The sequence below is a fragment of the Cavia porcellus genome, unplaced genomic scaffold (genome assembly GCF_034190915.1).
Source record: "Cavia porcellus strain 051 isolate PalLab524CR breed Dunkin Hartley unplaced genomic scaffold, mCavPor4.1 scaffold_1, whole genome shotgun sequence".
Classification (NCBI taxonomy): Eukaryota; Metazoa; Chordata; class Mammalia; order Rodentia; family Caviidae; genus Cavia; species Cavia porcellus.
This window is the reverse complement of record NW_026947484.1, coordinates 163,847,282-163,867,154: the sequence shown is the minus strand read 5'-3', so window position 1 is coordinate 163,867,154 and position 19,873 is coordinate 163,847,282. Positions and strand designations below refer to the sequence as shown.

Here is a 19,873-nt window from a genome sequence, read left to right as displayed (position 1 = left end):
TGTGTCAATCTTTATTTTCACACTTTGGGTTTTCTTAAAGTAAAAATAACTGATCTGGGTGGTCAGGCCATGGCATTATGTAAACCCTCTAATTGCCATGTTATACTTCTTGTGTTTGTTTTACCAGTCAAATAATTCATTGATGAAAATACTGCCATAAGTTTGTACTTTTAAGGGCCAGCATCAAGCCGATAAAAAGGAAAGCGTACCCCACATCCTTCTGCACAGATTACACTCTCTGCTAAGCCATGGGAAAGTGCATGTATACGGTTTCAGAACTGGACTTCAAAGTGTCAGCACGCATAATTATTGGGCTCATGTGAAACCATTTAAGAAGAATTCTGAGGTTTCACGGAAGTGTCAAGTTATACAATGCTTCTGTGCTGGAGGGGTGATAGGCGCCATCCCCGACATGCGTTCCATGTCTGCAGCTGAGGCTGAGACAGGGAAGGATTTGTTTAGGGGTCACCTGCCCCTTCCGAACTGAACCTGAACTCAGATCCCTCTATCCTCAGGCCAGTGGGAGACTGGAGTCTGGATGCTTTAGTGATACTGATTCTGAAAGACACAGAACAGGCCTGTGGGTCCCCACCAGCCAGGACCAGGGTGGGGGCCTCTCAGCAAGGCGCCCATAGAGAAAGAGCCCTGTGGTACCAGGAGGGCTCCAGGGTATGCAGTGCATTCACCCACTGTTTAACTCTGAGGGTGTTGGAGAAATGCAGGTCTGCTGCTCAAGAGAGGCAATACGGGGAGTCCCTGCCCCCCGGAAATCAAAATCGTTATCAGGTCCCCATACAATCTGCAAACATTCCAACTGTAAACGTTTAAACCTCAGTCACTTCTGGCGCGAGTGGGCAGAAACAAAGTGTGATACGCATGGGTCCCTTCTTGCGTGGGGGCCTGTGTGTCTTGGAGGAAGAACCAGCTCGTTTGAAGCTGTGTGGGGAGTATGACCTTTGCTCTCTCTCCCTTCTGTGCCCAGACTCGAAGGACTCCAAGGAGAAGAATAAAATGGAAATCCTGTACATCCTGGTGCCCAGCGTGGCCATCCCGCTCGCCATCGCGTTCCTCTTCTTCTTCATCTGTGTCTGTCGCAATAACCAGAAGTCATCGTCACCACCAGTGCAGCGGCAACCCAAGCACGTCCGAGGCCAGAACGTGGAGATGTCCATGCTGAGTGCCTATAAGCCCAAGGTAAGCGCTGCAGCTCAAGCTGCTTCCCTGGCCTCGGGGAGAGCCAAACCCAGACTCCCAGGGTGATGACATCAATCCATGTGGAGTCAGGTCTGACGACACCAGGATCCCGTCCAGCCTGACTACCACCTCGATGTGCAGTTTGGGGGCCACAAGGGACCTAGGAGTCATCACTACCAAGCCTCTAGGCTCAGAATGCAGACTGTATTTTAAAATTTCAGTGAAGGGAATTCCGTATGTTCATACCAGTCTGAAAGAGACAGAGAGAGAGCCAACATTATGTACAAGCTTCATATCAAGAAGTCTTTCTTGAGCCAAGGGTTTAGCTCAGCAGCACAAGTGCCTGTCTGGCAAGTGCAAGGTCATGAGTTCAATCCCTGCCCCCCCCCCCAAATTTTTTCTTATTGCCTGACAATATGCACTTAAATTCTTGAAGTTAGTGTAAAATTAAAAAATGGTTGAGATAGTAAATTTTGCAATATACATTATATATAAAACCACAATTAAAAACTGCTTTTTATGCCTCAAACCCAAACCCAAACTAATCCCTGCTATGACTAAGAGTGTTCTACAAGAGGGCTGCCCTTCCTGCAGCCGCTGGGTGCTGTTGTAGCTCAGCCTGTCAGGCCCTGCCTGCTCTGTGCTAAACCAACCCACTTAGCTTCTGCTTCTCATCTGTGTCTTTCAACATTTGGGTCGCCGGGGTCCTAGCGAGGAGTCCAGGGTCACTGCCCTTCCTTGGAGTGCAGCCTCGCTGCCTCCGGGAGCTGAGACTGACGAGGCTTCCAGCTCAGGCCCAGCTCCAAGCAAAGAGCTGTGTTTAAATAGTCGTGGCTTCTTCTTCCTCTGGCCTAGCTTTCCTTCCCGGTACCCACTCCAGGGTACCTACCGGTCACTGAGCGAACATCCACCGTCTCTCTGTAGTGCTTTTCTTTTCAAATCTATTTTATTTTAAAGAGAAAAACTAAAATTTCAAAGCATAGTGATTAGGAGTAAGAATGGGTAGGCATTGCATATTGTTATATTCAAATCAGTTACTTGGAGCACAAGATACCTGCGTTTAACTATCCGAACAGTGCTAGCACAAACCTTCCTCTTCAGTGAACTCAGAGGAATTTCTGGCCCACATGGCAAAATTTCAAGATAAAAACATCTTCATGTTCAAATCAACTAGTTTTCATGTTTAATTAGCTTTTTGCCTATTAAGTGAAATTGCATAACTGGGACCTTAACCCCTATCTTACTTGGTTTTGTTTTGCTGTTAAGATTTTTATTTCCATTTAGCATTTAAGTCTTGAAAATAGTTTTGCATATTCGTTGGTGCAGCTTTAAAGTTTATTTAAATGCTAAAAATTCATTTGTAAGTATTTAGTCTCCAGCAAAATTGCTGTTCTCTTGCCAAGTATGAATATTTGCTATGAAAAAATAATTACCCACCCTGCAGGTCACAGAGGTCACAGGTGGACCTGGAGGGGGCAGACATGGGGTTCAATCTTTCAGTGTCTTAGCTTCTAGCAAGCCAGTTTACATGCACAGTGGAATTTTTTAAAAAAATGTTTTATCTCATGAAAAAGTAAAATAAAATTTCATAATCAAATCATAAGAGAATAACAAGTTATTTTACTGTATATCATTATCTCCAAGGTAACTGCTCAGAGTCCAAGACATAAACCAAAGATTCTTAAAAAAGGACAGAGATAATAACAGAAATCTTCCTTTTCGGTGAACTAAGATAAACTGGTAATATAAATGAACCTTCTCTCGTAGGAGAAACCGCACCGTATCTGGGCGTGTATTTGTCTGGTTTCTTCACTTAGCTTCTCCAGCTGCATCTGGTTTCCCACCAACGCCTCCAGATTCTCTTTTTCGTGGCAGAGTAGCTCCCCACTCTGTGTGAATACCACGTTCCCCTACCTGTCCACCTGGTGCTGGACATGCCTGCTGTTTCCAAGGTCTGCCTGTTGTAAATGGTGCTGCTATAAACATGGCGTGCGTGTGTCACTGTACTAGGATGATTGTAACTTTTCTGGGCAAATGCAGAGGGGAGAAAGGGTTGTGCCAACTGGAACCTCCACCTTCAGTTTTTTCTTTTTGTTTTATCGGTACCAGGATCGAACTCACAACTGCCTGCTTGCAAGGCAGCGCTTATGCCGCTGAGCTAAATCCCCAGCCCCTCACCTTCAGTTTTTTGAGGATGCTCCACACGGGTTTCCACAGTGGTGGTGACTGGGCCACCCTTCCACCCACAGTGTGGGTGCCCGCAGGTGTGGTTACTGGACTTTTTGAGGACTGCTGTTGTCTCGGGGCACTTTTAATCTGCATTTCGCAGATGGCCAGCCCCAAGGAGCATTCTCTCACATGCTTGTGCACCACTTGCACATCTTCTGAGAAGCGCCCATTCATTTTGAATGCCATCTTGTGACTGGGTCTTGCATAACACCGTACACCACAGCATTGTACGGACGTCCTGCGAAACCCTTACTGCCCAGGCTGCCATGGGTTCATCTTTCCGTGCTCCCAGGAGCTGGCACCCCAGCGCCCTTAGCGTCCTCTGGCTTGCAGCTTCCCAAGGAGCAACGGTCACTTCCCAAGATCTCTCCTGCTGCTGCCCCCCTGCCAATGCCGGGGGAACCTTGGTCGCCCCCCCAGCTTCTTTTGTCCTGTTCATGAGGCGGGATGTGCCCATGCCTGAGGACGAGAATGTGCAGTGTTGCGGAGAAGCGCTCAGCTTGAGGCTTAAACAGAGAAAGCAAATGTCTACCCATGAACACGAATGGCCCAGGATGACTCTGGGCTCTTCCATGCCCATCGCCTCCCTTCATTCTCCCGGCCACTCTTCCCAGCAGCGACCAGCCCGCGGCTGTGCAGCCCAGGACGCTGAAATCCAGACAGACCACCCTTTTCACAGTGGAGGGGTAATGATGAATGGGTATAAAATACAAACATAGGGCCTCTCGACCCTAAGTACAGCCCTGGCTCCTGCTGACCCTGTAACATTTCCACAGAATAAATTATGTAGAAAGAGGGAGAGCCTGGCAAGCCACTGATTGCACTGGGTCAGCCTTGGCCGGCCAGCGCCATAACCACAGGCCGTGGGGCTTCTGCCCACCCTGTAGGGCTGGTGCGGTCACTGTGGGGCCTGAGTGATGTAGCCCCAGCCCGGGACTCGTGACAGCGCTGTGTCCTCCTTGACCAAAGAAACAAATATAAAATTCACGGCCTGAGTTTTCCCAGAGCACTGGCGAAGCAAACATTGCCGTCTGTTTCTGGCTCCTTTCAGAAGTGAGCCTTGGCTGGATATGATGGTGCATGCCTGTAGTCCCAGTACTTGGGAGACTAAGGCTGGAGGGTCACTGTGGGTTGGAGACCAGCCTGGGCTACAAAGTGAGTTCAAGACCAGCCTGAACTGCATGGTGAGATCCTGTCTCAAAAGAAGGAGGAGGAGGAGGAGAAAGCCTTGCATAGCCTCTTCTGAACCAGACCGGATGCAGGGAGGGCTCCATCCAGTCTTTGTCCAAGTTGGGGAGGAAAAGGAAACAACACAAACAAACACTGACTTTTCTTTTTCCTTATTCTCCTAAGAGATTTGGCCTGATCAGATCGGAGCTCCGAGGTTGTTTGTTTTGGTTCTTCCCAAGCGCCTCTCTTGGAAAAGGCACAAAGGCTTCAGAGACCTTCAAGAAAATTCCTGGATGTAAACAGCCCATCTCTAAAATGCTCTGAAAAGTCACTGCTCACTGCCACATGGATAGAACATGTACCTATAAAATCTAAAAGGAGGGACACACAAGAAGCGTGGGAGGGCCCTAGAAACAGACACTTCTCCAGAGCAAAATAGAAAGGCGTTTCAGCTCAAAACATTTTGGGAACAAAAGGAAGCAGCTGGTCTGCCCTTGCCTTGCCCTTGTTTTCAAAATTCAGGGCTTCAGCTCTATTTACCCCATGAATGTGTCCTTGGGGGTTTAAGCTATCTATTTCCATCTCTCTTCGCCTGCTGAGCTGCTGGTATTCCCCTGAGCCTGGGGATTAAGAGGCCTGAGGCTCCTGGGAGATTAGAAAGGAATACAGAAGCCCCACCAGGGGGCACTGGGGGCCACAGGCAGCCTGGCAGGTCAGGCGGGGAAGCTGTCAGGAGGTCACTGGGGAGAGGGAGCCGTGGACCAGAGAGGCATCTTAGGGCTGAGCTGCCAGCAGATGAGGAGAGGGAGATGCTGGGCCTGGAGTCCCCGGAAAGCCTGGGGACACTTCCCACCCAGGACTGTGCGAGGCTGTGCAGCCTCCCACTGCTCCATTTCCTCAGCTGCCAGGGGAGGGAGGAGGCATCTGAGCAAGGGCTGTTTGTGTTTCTTTTATTTTGCTTAAGGATGATCTCAAGTTGCTTAACCCTCTAGTTCAGTGCCTGAGAGGCACGAGTTTTTGAGATTGCATTACAGATTTTACTTCTACAGCATCTGTGTGTGGTGTGTGTGTGTGTGTGTGTGTGTGTGTGTGTGTGTGTCCTTTGCACACCTAACCTTTGCAGAGGAGCCCGGAAGGCTGACTTCCCTCTCATCTCTTACTTCGTGTCTTCTTCCTCTGCCTCCACCTCCCCAAGGGGAAAGCAGCAGGTTGGGGTGCAGCTTTGCTCCTCAGGGAGGTGGGGCAGAGTCTCCCCAGGAGTGTGAGGCATCCCCAACCTAAAGGACCAATCTCGAGTTATAAAATCCATCCCGGTGCCCAGGAGTCCCCACCTCCCCGCCACACTGACCTCTCCTGCCACATTGTTTTTTAACTCCTAGGAGGTACTTTGACTGTCTTCAAAGAGTTGGGATTTAGAGGCAGACAGATAGGATTACACATCTCAGCTTCTGTGATGTGAGAACTGACTGTGAGATCCTAGGCAAATAATTCTCTTAATTCCCCCCAACCTTTATTCTCTGCACAGAGAACTGCACAGAGAGCGTGAAAACGGCCCTGGAAAGGGTACTTGTGACACCTCGTGTGTCTGGCATGTCCCGGGTATCAGGGGCTGGAAACGGCTCTTGCTTTTGTTACGGTGATGATTATAAATCTCAGGACCCCTGCTGCTGAGTCCAGGACAGGGTGGGGTGAGCAGGAGCCCCAACCTGTGTGGATGGGGGTGGAGATAGCCAGGATTCCACACACGGTGCCTTGGACAGCCCTAGACCCCTCTTGTCAGTTCTGGGAGTGGAAATCCCCTTGCCACACTCTCTGCCCGAACCCTGGCTAAAACCCATCAGCAGTGGCTGGGAGGGCATCCAGGATGTGACCAACCTTGGCTCAGACCTGGGGAAAACAAGTAACTAAGTGGAGCTGATGATGGGGGAAGGACTTCATCACCAAGCGACCACCGTCCTGTCTCAGGAGAGATTCACCGTGGCCCAGTGAAGCCATCCCAAATTGGACCTTGATTATCAGGGAGGAGGAGGCGAAAACCAGAACCTTGAGATGAAGACTTACCCAAAGGCTCATAGCTACTAAGAAGCAGAACCAAAACCCAAATCCAGGTCTCTGCATGTCCAAACCCTAGGGAACGCCTGTCCCTCTCCTGCCTGGCTCTCCAGACGGGCTGAATGTCGAGCCTGGTAGAAGCGTGTGGTGGTCAAGCTGGCATCACAGTGGCTGTCATCTGATGGGTCCGTTTCCAAGCAGAGGAGACCTCTGTCACTGACATTCTCCAGTAACCGCACCGCAGAATCCACCCTGCTCACCACCAAACACTCAAACTGACTCTCAGAAAGCTGCACTCTGCAGAACAGAAATGCTTCAGAAGTTAAATCACTTCCCGAGGAGCACAGCTGAACTCTGGGCCATGGTGGCAAAGTGTAGGTCGGAACTCCCTCTAGAATTGGATTGCATAAGCCAGAAGGCACTGGCTTATCCAGAGCCTTTGAAAAGGCCCGTAATCTCCTGGGGTAACAGGCTGCGGCCTCTGAGCTTTTAAAATATAGTCATTTCCGTTCCGTTCTGGGTGAAGTTGCTTATTTCGCAAATCTAACAGTTTACCTAAGAACCAGTAAAACGTGCAAGAAAGGGTAAGGGCTTTGGTGTGGAGGAGGTCTGCGGGAAAAGCCACATGCACTGGGAAGAAAAGCTACACTCAGGGCCTCCACACTCTTGGGAGCAATCCAGGGCCAGGTCCCCAGGAGGGACTTTGGTCACCAGCCCCACAGCCTCAGAGACAGCAGCACCGGCCACAGAGCCTGCTCAGACCCCCGGAGTCTTGCAGCCTGAGCACCCCACTTCACAGCTATCCTCCTCGGCCTCCAGGGGGACCCCTTAGAGGATCCAGTGAACCCCAGTGCCTGCTCCCAGAGCATGCTCCAGCTTTGGGGCCAGACACACTCGGGTTAGACACACTCGCTGTTGCCACTTCGTAGTTATGTTCTCCTAGGAGAAGTTTTTCACCGTGACTCAAGGTTTCCATGCCTGAACTGGGGAGATCATGGTACAAATCTCAGAGGACTGCGGTGAAGATTAAACACATGGAGCACTTGTCTCGCATGGCACAGAGGGAACTCAGCAGGGTCACCGGCCAGGCCGACCCGCTGTGGGGCACTAACCCTAGGAATCTCCAGCTGCAGATCCGGGGTTGGCCACCACGGACCCTTCTCATGTCCTATACTGGGGAGGACAGGCGTTGATATGTGCAGGATGCGTATAGCCTATCGCAGTAGCCTCTAAAACACACAGCAGGATAGTGAGCTCAGCACAGGGCACATGATGTTTGTTAGTCAGCTCAGGCTGTAACCACAGGAGGAGAGCTGTGTACCCCCTTGGGACTCTTCCATAGCATCGCTGTACCCATGTGTATGTATCCTCTTTGGTATGGAGCAGGAACCATGGTATGGAGCTGCTCAGTTAAGTCCTAAATGATGGACTCTACAGGAAAACAGACCAAACCCATGGCCTGATTCGTGTTACAGAGGTTTTTTGTGGTATTGTGAATTGAATCCAGGGAGCGCTGAGCTACATCCACACGCTTTTGTATTTTGAGGTGGGATCCTGGCTCGCTAAGTGCTGAGTTGCCCAGGCTGACTTGAACCCGTGATACTCCTCCTGCCTCAGCCTCCTGAGTGGCTGGGGTTACAGGCACCACGGCGCCTGCTGAAAGACTGATTGCTCAGAACTTTGAATTCAAGCCGGTAATTGCTGGTCAGTGATTCTGGCACTTTTCTTCCTCCTGCATTTTCAAAGCATCTTTCCAAGCAGCGTTTCTTCCACTCATTTTAGTGGGAATGGCTCAGCCAGGTACTTTGGACATACCCTGGCCGTTCCTGGTCATTCCTGGTGGTCCCTGGTGCAGGGACTCAGATTGCCAGCCCCACCAGCATCTGGTCCTGAAGGCTTTGTACTCCCGTGGCTTCCCCAGTGGAGTCTCCAGGTCAGCACCCCGCTCAGCCCACCGGCTGTCACACAGGGAGAATCTCAGGCCTGTACAACCAGAGATTCAAGGTGGGACTGGTGATTGCATTTGACCAGGGCCCCCAGGCTGGGGAGACCTGCTTCCTGGAGTCCGAAACTGTGCCTCCAAAGGGCAAAGGGGCTGGCGATGCCCTCCTGCTTCCAAGCCTGCCCATCTGACCTCCATAGGACCACGGTCTGTCTCCCGTTATCTAATGGAACGAGGATGAGCACCATGAGTCTGCCTGCCCAGAGCAGCCTCGGGATCCGCCTAGTCATCACACTTGGGAACTGGCACCCCAAAGCGGCTTACAGCGGGGCCTTTGGGCCACCCAGCCCCACTTCCCACCTGCCAGCAGCTTTGCTTCTCGTCCTTGAGGCTGTGGCTGCGGCTGTGGCTGAGGCCAGCTGGACTCGCCCAGGCCCCTTCCAGTTCTCCTCCCCGGGGACGAGGTCCCTGCCCTGGCCCTTTTGTTTCCAGTTCTCATTTTCATTAGTGCATGGCTGAGTTTTGTAACAATCCCAGTCCTCCGTGGAGCGGTGCAGAGGCCAACGTGTCTCCGTCGATTTCCATCCCCTTCCCCTCCCCCATCTCCATTTTCTATACCTGGCTTTTATTTTGCTCTTTAATTGACGTATGTTTTGGGTGTTTCATGTAGGAGAAGTCAGGTAGCAGCTAAGCGTGTGTATCTGGTTCACCTCCCTAACATCACGGTCTCAGAGTGCAAACATTTTCCTGTGGACGACTGAAGCTTATCCTTCTTTATGGCAGAGTAGTGCTCCACGGTGTCAGTATCACAGCTTCTCCATCCATTCCTGTGTGGATGGGCACAGAGGCTGCTCTGGAATTTGGCTATTTGGGGTTGTACTGCCGTGAATGCGAGCGTGCATGGATCCCTGTGTGACTGTGCCCAGATGGGGGTAACTGGTCTAATGGAATTTCTTCATCCATCTGTATTCACTACCATGTTTTAAAAGTGGACAATGGTTCCCTGCTTTCCTGTACGAAGTGGAGAGATGGGAGATGTCCACATGTGCCCACTGTATGCACATGGCTCGGGTCAGAGAGGCTGCCCACTTCGGCCCATGCAGCTGCCCCCTGGCCAGCCCCGCCAGTCACCGTCCACAAATGCCCCTAGGAAGAGGCACCCTTGGGTCTTCAGCCAGCTATCAGCTTCCACATCAACCTTATCTGGGCCCCCCCAAAATTATATAATTTCTAAACCCACACTGAGGCAGATGTGTGTTTACTTTGAGGAGTAAAATGTTAACATCTCACCGAAAGCCTAGTTCACTCGAGGTACTTAAGTGCCTCACGGCATGCCATAAACCGAGCCGTCCACTGCCCGGCTAATGGAAGGGTGATGGAGAGGTGGACGCCCGGCCGGCTGCTCCGCTGTGCCTTTGTACTCGGTTTATTTTGGCCCTGGGCCCCCTGTGTATTTTACACTTCTTTACATTCTGTACATCCCTGTATGACAAATACTTGTCAAACGAAAACTAAACAGATTTATAACCCTTAACTTGAAATGAGCCCAAATTGAACTGCCAAAACTTTATGACTTCATTTTCTTTCATGGTTTCCCAGTCCACGGGCTCCAACAGACAGAGCCCGCTCGGGGTCAAGCGGAGGTCATTTCACTTTCATTACTGAAATATAATTTACAATACGCCAGACCTAAACAAGTTGAGCCTAAAGGGTTTGCGTAATGTAAACCATCTGTTCCCCAACAATACAGCTAGTTTCCTGCCGCCCCTCACAGCCTACTGGCTGCTTCTCTAAGGGTCTTTATTATTTTTTAACTAGTTCAGGATTTAGGTAAAATTTGAAAATGGCTCTATAGTTAGGACTCCTTTGTGCCAAGTAACTTGAGCATTTAAAAAATAAAAATCGCTGTGTAAACGGCTCCCCGCCTCCCCCGCCCCAAAACCCAGCTCCAGGTCACTTTTCCTGGGTGTTTCCCTGGAGCTCTCATACAGGTGTCCAGGAGAGGCTTTGGCGCGATCTGCCATGCTGGGGGCTCTTGCTGCCTCCTTTCAAAGCAGATCCCCGCATTTGGCTTTGAGGAGCTCTAGGGGAAAATGTGGTTCTGCACAGCTGCGGAGAACAGTCCTTCCTCACAGGCTGGAGGCAAGCATGACGCAGCTGCCGCCTGTGGGTGTCACTGAGGTCCCAGCCACACTGGGCCAAAGGCCCCTTCCTTATGGGTCAAAAGGTCCCAGTTCCACCAGGCTCTGCACCTGGAGCTGGTGACCCACGTAGTGTGGCCCGGGCTGAGCAGCTTTAGATTCCTGTGTGTGTGTCCAGCGGGCGAGCTGGCCAGCAGGCTGCACTGGTGTCCACCACAGTAGAGTGGCTCAGACAGACATCTTGCAGATGCCACGACAACTTTTTCAGCACCCCAAGAATTCCCCACCCTTCCTCTGAGCCTCTTCCTCCAGCAAAAATTAAAGAATTTTTCTCCCAGAAATGAACCTAAGAGAACCAGCTTGCTTACCACAGTGGCGGGGAATGGGGCCAGCTCCAGGGGCCCGGGCTGTGTGGCATCCACTGCTTCCTCCCCACTGCTATCCCCTAGTGGGGCCTGTAGTGCTCCCGATCCGCTCTTCCACATCTGTTCCCCCAGCCCCACCACCACCTGCGCCTCCTGGCATCCTCAGGGGATCAGGGCTGTGGCACTGCCCAGGCGCCACACTAATCTGCTTTCACTTTGTAAGATTTTAAAAACAACAACTGAGAACTACCAGAGAGCAGAGCCAGGCTAACAGGAAGACACTCAAACGGGATCTTCGAAAGCATGGGGAGTTATCTAAGATGCTGGAGCTCCCAAAGGCTACAAACATAAATCATCTGCATTGACTCCCCTTCACAAGGATAAGAAAAATGATTTAAAGAGAAGGTCCGGGTGGGTGGAAATTACTTTTATATACGGTGTTGTATTTATTTCCTTCCGCAGCCATGTGAGGCCGTTCTTAACAGGATTGTATGGGTGTGGACAGAGGCACAGAGAAGTTAGGAGGCACCCAGGGTCAGCAGCTAACGTGCAGGACCTGTGGCAAAATGCTGCTGCCTGAGTGAAGGCTCACTCGGTACTTGGAGCATTAACAAAAAACAGCAGTCCCAAGATGCAAACCCAGATTTGCATGAGTTCAAGGCTCACTTGGTTTGAATCATACCGCGCTGTCATGGGTTAATCTCGAGCAATGGGGGAGAAGAGGGTGCTGCTTTAGCACCCCATTAAATGAGTCTAATATTGCATAAGTTTATTTCCTAATTCTCATTTTGCCACAGGAAGTTTTAGTACCAGTCTCTTACCTTCTCTGTCATCAAAAGCCTAGGGATTCAGTGCAAGTCACAAAGTAATAGCCACCATCCTGTTCAAATGAGTGTTACATCAACCGGCCTCATTCACACCATTAACAAACATCATTGCTGAAATCCCTTGTCCTATTCACTTTCTCACTGCTGGAATAAAACATTTTATTTTGGGTCAAGCTTCAGTCCATCCTCGGCTGGCTTCAAGGCAGTGATTCAAGGCAGTGATCCACAGCAAAGGGGCTGGCAGAAGAGGACGGCTCACTGCATGGTGGACAGGAAGCAGCCAGAGGAAGGAGGACCCGGGAGGGAGGGGGCTGAACCCTTCCAGGCCACGCCCCCATGGCTGCCTCTTCCATCCAGCCCCACCCCTCCCTGTCCAACCACCATCTACAGGTCCCACTTCTGAGTGAATGATGGTGGGGGGGGGGACATCTAGATCTAAACTATAACATCTTCTTACAGGGGGAAAAAGTCACCTTGGGTGACCCTTGCCCCCGAAAGTAGCCATTTGAATGCTGCAAGAGAAACAGGCAGAGTCTGTTCAGTTCATAACCTTTCTCCTCCTCCTTTCCCGTGCAGACCCCAGGCTTGGAGCAAAGCCCAACACCTGCACCTGCTCAGCACGCAGGAGACCCAGACCCAGTAAGCAAAGGAAAACTAATGGACACACTATTGTTACAGGAAAAAAAAAATCTGATCATTCAGATGATAAGATTGGCCAGATGTTTTTAAATTTAATTATTCAGTTTTTTAAATGGAGAGATCACATCTCTGGCTCAGAAATTTTGAACTAGAAAGTATGAGGTGAAAATCCCACACTCAGTGGCCACCACCACCTTCCTCCTGTAAGCCTTCTCCTGCTTCCTTTATGCAAAGAAGTGGAAATATCCTATATTTGTCTCCTTTTACAGAATGGTAGCACCCAGCATTAACCCTGCCTTTGCTTTTTATCTTTAAGGAACAGTAAGACTGAAGAACCTTCTCTGGCAACACATAGTAAACGTCCCCACTTTTCTCAGGACTGCACGAAATGTGCAATAATCACCAGCCCCGCCATAATTTATTTAACCAGGCTCCCCTAGGGCACATTTCGGTTATTTCTAATCTTTTGCTATTGCAAACAAAACTATAATGATCGGTAAGATTTACTCTGCTGAAAATTTAAAGAAACACATCACCATTAGTTTCAGCTTAAGCTTTTGATCTATTTATAGAGCCTTTTCCTGCCGGCTCCCCCTCCTCCCTCCCGGATGCTGGACTCCTTGGAAACGTTTTAACCCACATGTTCCCTTCCTCTTCCCCAGAGCAAGGCCAAGGAGCTGCCGCTGTCCGCTGTACGTTTCATGGAGGAGCTGGGGGAGTGTTCCCTTGGGAAGATCTACAAGGGCCACCTCTACCTCCCCGGCATGGACCACGCCCAGCTAGTGGCCATCAAGACCTTGAAAGACTGCAACAGCCCGCAGCAGTGGACAGAGTTCCAGCAGGAAGCCTCGCTGCTGGCCGAGCTGCACCACCCGAACGTCGTGTGCCTGCTGGGCGCCGTCACGCAGGAGCAGCCCGTGTGCCTGCTCTTCGAGTACATGAACCAGGGGGACCTGCACGAGTTCCTCATCATGCGGTCCCCACACTCCGACGTGGGCTGCAGCAGCGACGAGGACGGCACGGTGAAGTCCAGCCTGGACCATGGGGACTTCCTGCACATCGCCATCCAGATCGCCGCGGGCATGGAGTACCTGTCCAGCCACTTCTTCGTACACAAGGACCTGGCGGCACGCAACATCCTCATTGGGGAGCAGCTGCACGTCAAGATCTCAGACCTTGGGCTCTCCAGGGAGATCTACTCCGCGGATTACTACAGGGTGCAGAGTAAGTCCCTGCTGCCCATTCGCTGGATGCCCCCCGAGGCCATCCTGTACGGCAAATTCTCCTCCGACTCGGACATCTGGTCCTTCGGGGTCGTCTTGTGGGAGATCTTCAGCTTCGGACTGCAGCCCTACTACGGGTTCAGCAACCAGGAAGTGATCGAGATGGTGCGCAAGGGGCAGCTCCTGCCCTGCTCCGAGGACTGCCCGCCCCGCATGTACAGCCTCATGACCGAGTGCTGGAACGAGATTCCTTCCCGGAGGCCGAGGTTCAAAGACATCCACGTCCGCCTGCGGTCCTGGGAGGGGCTGTCCAGTCACACCAGTTCCACCACACCCTCGGGGGGAAATGCCACCACGCAGACCACCTCCCTCAGTGCCAGCCCGGTGAGCAATCTCAGCAACCCCAGGTTTCCCAATTACATGTTCCCCGGCCAGGGCATCCCGCAGGGCCAGATCGCCGGCTTCATCGGCCCCCCAATACCTCAGAGCCAGCGCTTCATCCCCATCAACGGATACCCGATACCTCCCGGCTACGCAGCCTTCCCCGCTGCCCACTACCAGCCGGCTGGTCCCCCCAGGGTGATCCCGCACTGCCCCCCTCCCAAGAGCCGGTCCCCAAGCAGCGCCAGTGGCTCCACCAGCACCGGCCACGTGACCAGCCTGCCCTCCTCGGGGTCCAATCAGGAAGCCAACATCCCCCTCCTGCCGCACATGTCCCTCCCCAGCCATCCCGCTGGCGGAATGGGCATCACAGTCTTCGGCAACAAAGCTCAGAAGCCCTACAAAATAGACTCCAAGCAGCCGTCGCTGCTGGGAGACGCCAACATTCACGGGCACAGTGAGTCGATGGTCTCCGCGGAGCTGTAAAGGGAGGACTGGTGAATGTGGTCAGCAGGACACACGAGGAAGCCAGCCGTAGAGGAGATTTGTATCCAGATGTTTTACTGAATAAGGTTCTCATCTCGCAGACATTGCAGCAAGTATCTTCTGTGAAGTTCAGCCACGTCTCACCGAGCAGACAGAGAGGCCAGGAAGACCCCAAGGGACGGCGCTTCCCGCCCGCGCCCTGGGGTTGGGACCCGGGGTTTCCGTCCAGTACCGGAAACTTCACACCAGCGAGGAGGAAGCAAGCCGCAAACCGAGCAGAGTCGCGGTGCCTCGCCTGTGCCTCCCCATCCTGCTCCCGGCCTACCGAGTCTGCTGTGCTTCGTCTTCCTGATGCCCCGCTCAGGACCAGCGCCGGGGAGCGAGCGTGATGCAGTCTACACTCGGCTCATGTTTGTATGCAGGCAAGGTTCAGAAGCCGTTCTGGAAACAGCAAACCAAATTTGAAATCCTGGGTGGAAATGAGCCATAGAGCGAGGTTCCCATGCCCCCGAGCCTCCTCATATCAGGGCTTCTTGGGGGAGGGGGGGCTCAGCGTGTGCCTCTCTAGGGACCTCCTATTCGGATGTGATGGCCTTCCCACGTTGTGCTTGTCACTATGTGTTTACACAAGCCCTTGAACGGCGCAGGGCATAGGACCCAAACACTACTGGAGCTGGGTGCTGGAATTGATTGTTGATTGACCTCATGTTGCTGCGTAAGTGATGAGGCAGCAGGAGAGGCACAGTCAGCAAAATGGTCCTTCAGCCCAGTCAGGTGTCCCTGGGACAGGACCCAGGGTCCCCAGGGTGTCAGCCCCCAGGTGCTTCCCGGAGTGGTGACACTGAGGCAGAGGCAGCTGCGAATGAGGACAGATGTGCAGCTGTGATGACAAGAGCTCCAGGTGTCGGGGGACTATCCATTGTCCCCAACAGCAGGAGCCCAGCGAGAGCATCAGTAATCAGGGCCGGGCTCTCGCCTTCCTTATTCTGTGCTAGAACAGTTCAGAAATTGCATTCCAGCCCCACGATTCATCGCGATTTACATGCAGTTAGTCGGAACCCAAAGCCAGTGTAGCCTCCTGTGCAGGGCTCTGCCAAATACTTTCTGGGTTCTCATGTCCAAGGCTACCAAGAACTGGACTCCCGTGCTCTCTCAGCGTCACCAGCAGCCTCCTTCTCGCCCTCCTCAGAGGGAGGCGTCACATGCGCCTCTCGGGCATCTACCTGCCAGCATCTTTGGCCAAGTTTAGAATTCTGCTGGGTTTCAAGTTCTATATAGAAAGAACTTTTATATGTGACTTCTCTCTGGTTAAAGAAAATAACTCCTTTATTCCAAGAACAGTGTCTCCGGGTCTCGTTTTTATTTTAAAGCTGTAAGAGACTGAAAGAGACGGAATGCGAAGGAATTCCTGGGTGTACATTGTGAGCAGAACATGAGAGAATTAGAAAGACCTTCATGGTCTAGTTGTAAAAATACAGTTAACGCACACACAAGTCAGGGCAATCCGGTTACCAAAATGTGTTGCAATTTTCCCAAGCCTGAGTCTTCAAACAACAAATGCAGACTTATAGGTATGGTGAACTCGCAAATTGGCTGATTTCCTGGGGATAAATTGAGACGTAGTGTTGTAGGGCAAGTAAGCTGATTCAGACGCTATATTAACTTTAGGTAAAGGAGAATATTTGAATCCTTTGTTGCTATGCAACTGTTTAATGATGAAGCTTCAAACCACAATTTATCATATGACAATCAATCGTTTTCCAAGAATATTTATTGTTTGAAGTAAACACAACTTCAGTGAACCTGAGTTTTTCTAAGGAGTCCCTTAAAGGGAAATTAGCATTCCATGAGCTAGTAAAATACTTCTCTGGAAAAACATTCTCATGATTAAAAAAATAAATTCAAGTTAGTTTTTTATAAAGAACTACGATGTTTATTTTTAAACAGTTTGTAATAACAGATCATTAAGGTAAGCAAACTAAATTTCAAAACCACTTATAATAATGTATTTTCTAACAGCACTGTGATATTGCAAAACACAGTCCCTTTGTATTAAATAGTATTTTTTTCACAGACTGAAAAAATATCTTTTGCCTTATTGACAATGTTTTGTAAGATGACTTTATTTTTCAGATTCTTTTTTTTTTGCACAAAACTATGTTTATGGTTTGTATCACAGAAGTGAAAATATATCTCTGCATTTTTATATCTGGTCTGTTTCCTGGTTTCCTTTGTCTCTAACTCAGTAGGTTTTCTTCAAGTATATAAGGACCGTAATTAGATAGCTCACCTTGCTATATCTTCCCTTTATTTTCACTGCATGCACATAATCACTATATTACTTAAGTTTAATTTGTTATTCTGGGCATTTCAAGAGGACAAGCTTGGAACTGTACTGACAAGGAGCCTGTTTTATGTAGAGGAGATACGCATTTGTATTTCACACCCAGAAATGATATTAAACACTGATTATTTTATGCTGCTGTTTATTAAAAATCTTTACTATAAAACATCATTTCCTGCATATTTGCTCTCATACACCTGTCTGGGGATTTTAGTATTACTTCTCCTAAGGACTGACTGCCATGGAGAAAGTCATGCCAGTTCCCATGTTCCCTCAGCTCACTGAAATGGTTTGTGAAGTAGGCTTTTAAAATAGACTCGGGAGGCTAAGCAGCAGCTTGGTGTCCAGTGCTTGTTAGCATGGATGAGGCCCTGGGTTTGATCCCCAGCTCTTAAAAAAATCAGATAGCATTCTTTTGCTAATGACCATGCATAGGAGGAAGAATCTCGGTGATTTCATAACCAAATACTGTCTCCCTGTTAGCGGCAAGTTTGAACTTTTAAAATCTGTATCGTATACTGGTCGATTGCAACCAACAGGACATAGGGAACTGGAAATGAGAACAGAGGTGCATCCTCTTCTGCCTTGGCATTTGCAGATGAGCTGAGACATCAGAACTCATGATTTAAAACTCCAAAGAAGAAGAAGAAAAGCCTGTCCACATTAGATCTGAACCACACTGATGAGAGAAAAGAAACTCAGCCATTCGGATGTCACAGCTTATCTTTATGACCTTCCTTACACAGAAGAGTTTCCCATCTGGTGATTAATACACACCATCAAGGAAAATGAGTCTCATCATCAAAGTTCAAAGAACGCACCCGTTTCTGCTGCTCCGCACAGAAGGAACTGCAGTAAAACCCCCAGGGCCAGCCATCTGTTTCCAGCAGGGGCCCTGTCACCACCTCAGCGAACCAACTCAATAAGGAGCCCTTGCTGAGGCGGTGAGCTCCTGGGGGCCTGGGGGCCTCCTGCTCCCTGACCAGCTCTGATCCACCCCCCTCTTGGTATCCTCTGGCCCCTCCAACCATCTTCGAAGGGGGCTTCAGCAGCACCACCCAGGAACTCGTGAGAAACCCAACAATCCCACCCCACCTCGAAGCAGAGACTCAGTGCGTGGGGCCAAGGAATCTGTGTTTTGACAACCCTTGGGGGATTCCAGCACACTGAAGTTCTGGAACCACAGCACCAGTCTGTCCTGATTTAGATGGAAAGTGTCCCTGTTGTCTGGTGTCCAGAGGTGGAGCTTTAGGACTGCGATTGGATCATGAGGGAGCTATGTTCATTGGTGCATTCATGGGTGAATTCCTAGCCAAATTTGCTCTTAGAAGGTGGGATTGGGCTGTAGAAGTGGGTCCCTGCATAGGTGCCTGTAGAGGACAGAGCTCTGGCCCTAGCTTTTCCCTTCTCTCTCTGCTTCCTGGCTGTCCCGGGCTGTCCCGGGCTCACAGCCTGGGTGGCTGTGAGCGCCTCCACGCAGGCCGGGAAACCCAGGCAGAGGGACCTGGAGGGCCCGGTGAAGTTCATAGTCCTCTTAATTTATAGAGCGTTTGCTTCCAGTCGGCAGCTCACGCGGCAAAGGGGAAGTGCCAGATTAGAGAAGCGGAAAGCGAGGAAGCACACAGGGAGAGGAGGGTTTGTTTCCTGGCTAAAGTGTCCCTCCCCTGCGGGCCGTTAGCACACAGGCCGGGGAGTCCTGGGCACTGTTCGCCAGGGGACAGAGCTGTGGGACGGAGAGGTCAAGGTGACTCTGGGTGTCCCAGCCGCTGAAGCACACAGAGCCATCTGGCTTGGGTCTGGATGTGTGGACGAGCTTGGCCTTCGTCCCTGGTCACCGAGCCAGGGACAGGGACCTGGCCAGCCAGGCCTGGAAGGGGCACCCTTGCTGAAGGAGCCCCCGTGCAGGTTCTTCCTGAGAATGGGCCAGGACACCACTGACCCTTCGGAGAAAGCTACCAGGAGACCTACTGAGAGCAGTGACACTGGAAACCCTGGCTGTGAAGGGAGGAGGTCCAGGCTCTTCATGCATGCTGGGGCCCTGGGTTCCATCTTTTTACCACTGAAATAAAATAAATCAGGAAACCCCAGATTCCTCCTCCTCCCACACACCGAGTCCCCAGCACCCTCCTTCCTGGAGCTGGGGATGGCGGGCACATTCCCTTCTCTGCCGGATGCGGACTGAGGTTCCAGCATGGGGCAGGATTCAGTGGTAAAGCATGTCCTTCCCGTGCTTAACGCTCTGAGTTCAGACCCCGCACAAAAAATATAGAACTATTTATGTTTTATTGTTGTTGTTGTTTTTCCTGTACTAGAGTTGAACCCAGGGCCTTCTTGCTGAGCTACAGCCCCAAGACTTTTCATTTTTTATCTTGAGACAGGGTCTCGTTAAGGGTCCAATGACTAGGCTGGAACCTGTGACCCTCCTGCCTCAGCCTCCTCAAATCATGATGTTAGAGGCGTGCACCCCCATGCCTGGTTTTAAAAATGGTTTTCACAAGTGTCTTTTCATAAGTGTTCTGAGAATTAAGTGAGCTAATTAATTCTAACTGGAAAAATGCACACTGACACCAACTCTCAGAATACGTAATCTGTGTGACCTTTACAACTTTTCAGCACTAAAGTCCTTCAGAGTTGGCCCCAGCAGTTAGCGAGTGTGTACATAAATGCGCCAGCAGGATCTGGCCCAGGGAATTGCTCAAAAAGTGGCCTCGCTGCTGTTCAGTTTTTATAACGAGATGCACTGTTCCCTAATGCAGCAAATAGAGCGTAGAGTGCTCTATTGAATTGTTCACGCGGACACCTGATGCTGAACTGGCTGCCCTGGTGCCCAGAGGTGGGGAGCCTTAGCCCTCAGTCGCCTCCCTCATTTCCCTTGAGACC

At 50.8% G+C, this 19,873-nt stretch overlaps 1 protein-coding gene across 2 annotated transcripts in view; it reads left to right on the top strand.

Moving 5' to 3' along the window:
- The window catches only part of Ror1 (receptor tyrosine kinase like orphan receptor 1), a 279,640-nt gene extending 262,476 nt beyond the window's left edge, over positions 1 to 17,164 (top strand). For both annotated transcript variants that reach the window (XM_013143073.3, XM_063259362.1), the window contains 2 exons: positions 983 to 1,194; positions 13,222 to 17,164. In XM_013143073.3, the coding sequence (XP_012998527.1) occupies positions 983 to 1,194; positions 13,222 to 14,649 (1,640 nt within the window). In that variant the 3' untranslated portion in view covers positions 14,650 to 17,164. The remainder of the gene's footprint in view (positions 1 to 982; positions 1,195 to 13,221) is intronic.
- Positions 17,165 to 19,873: the final 2,709 nt, after the last annotated feature.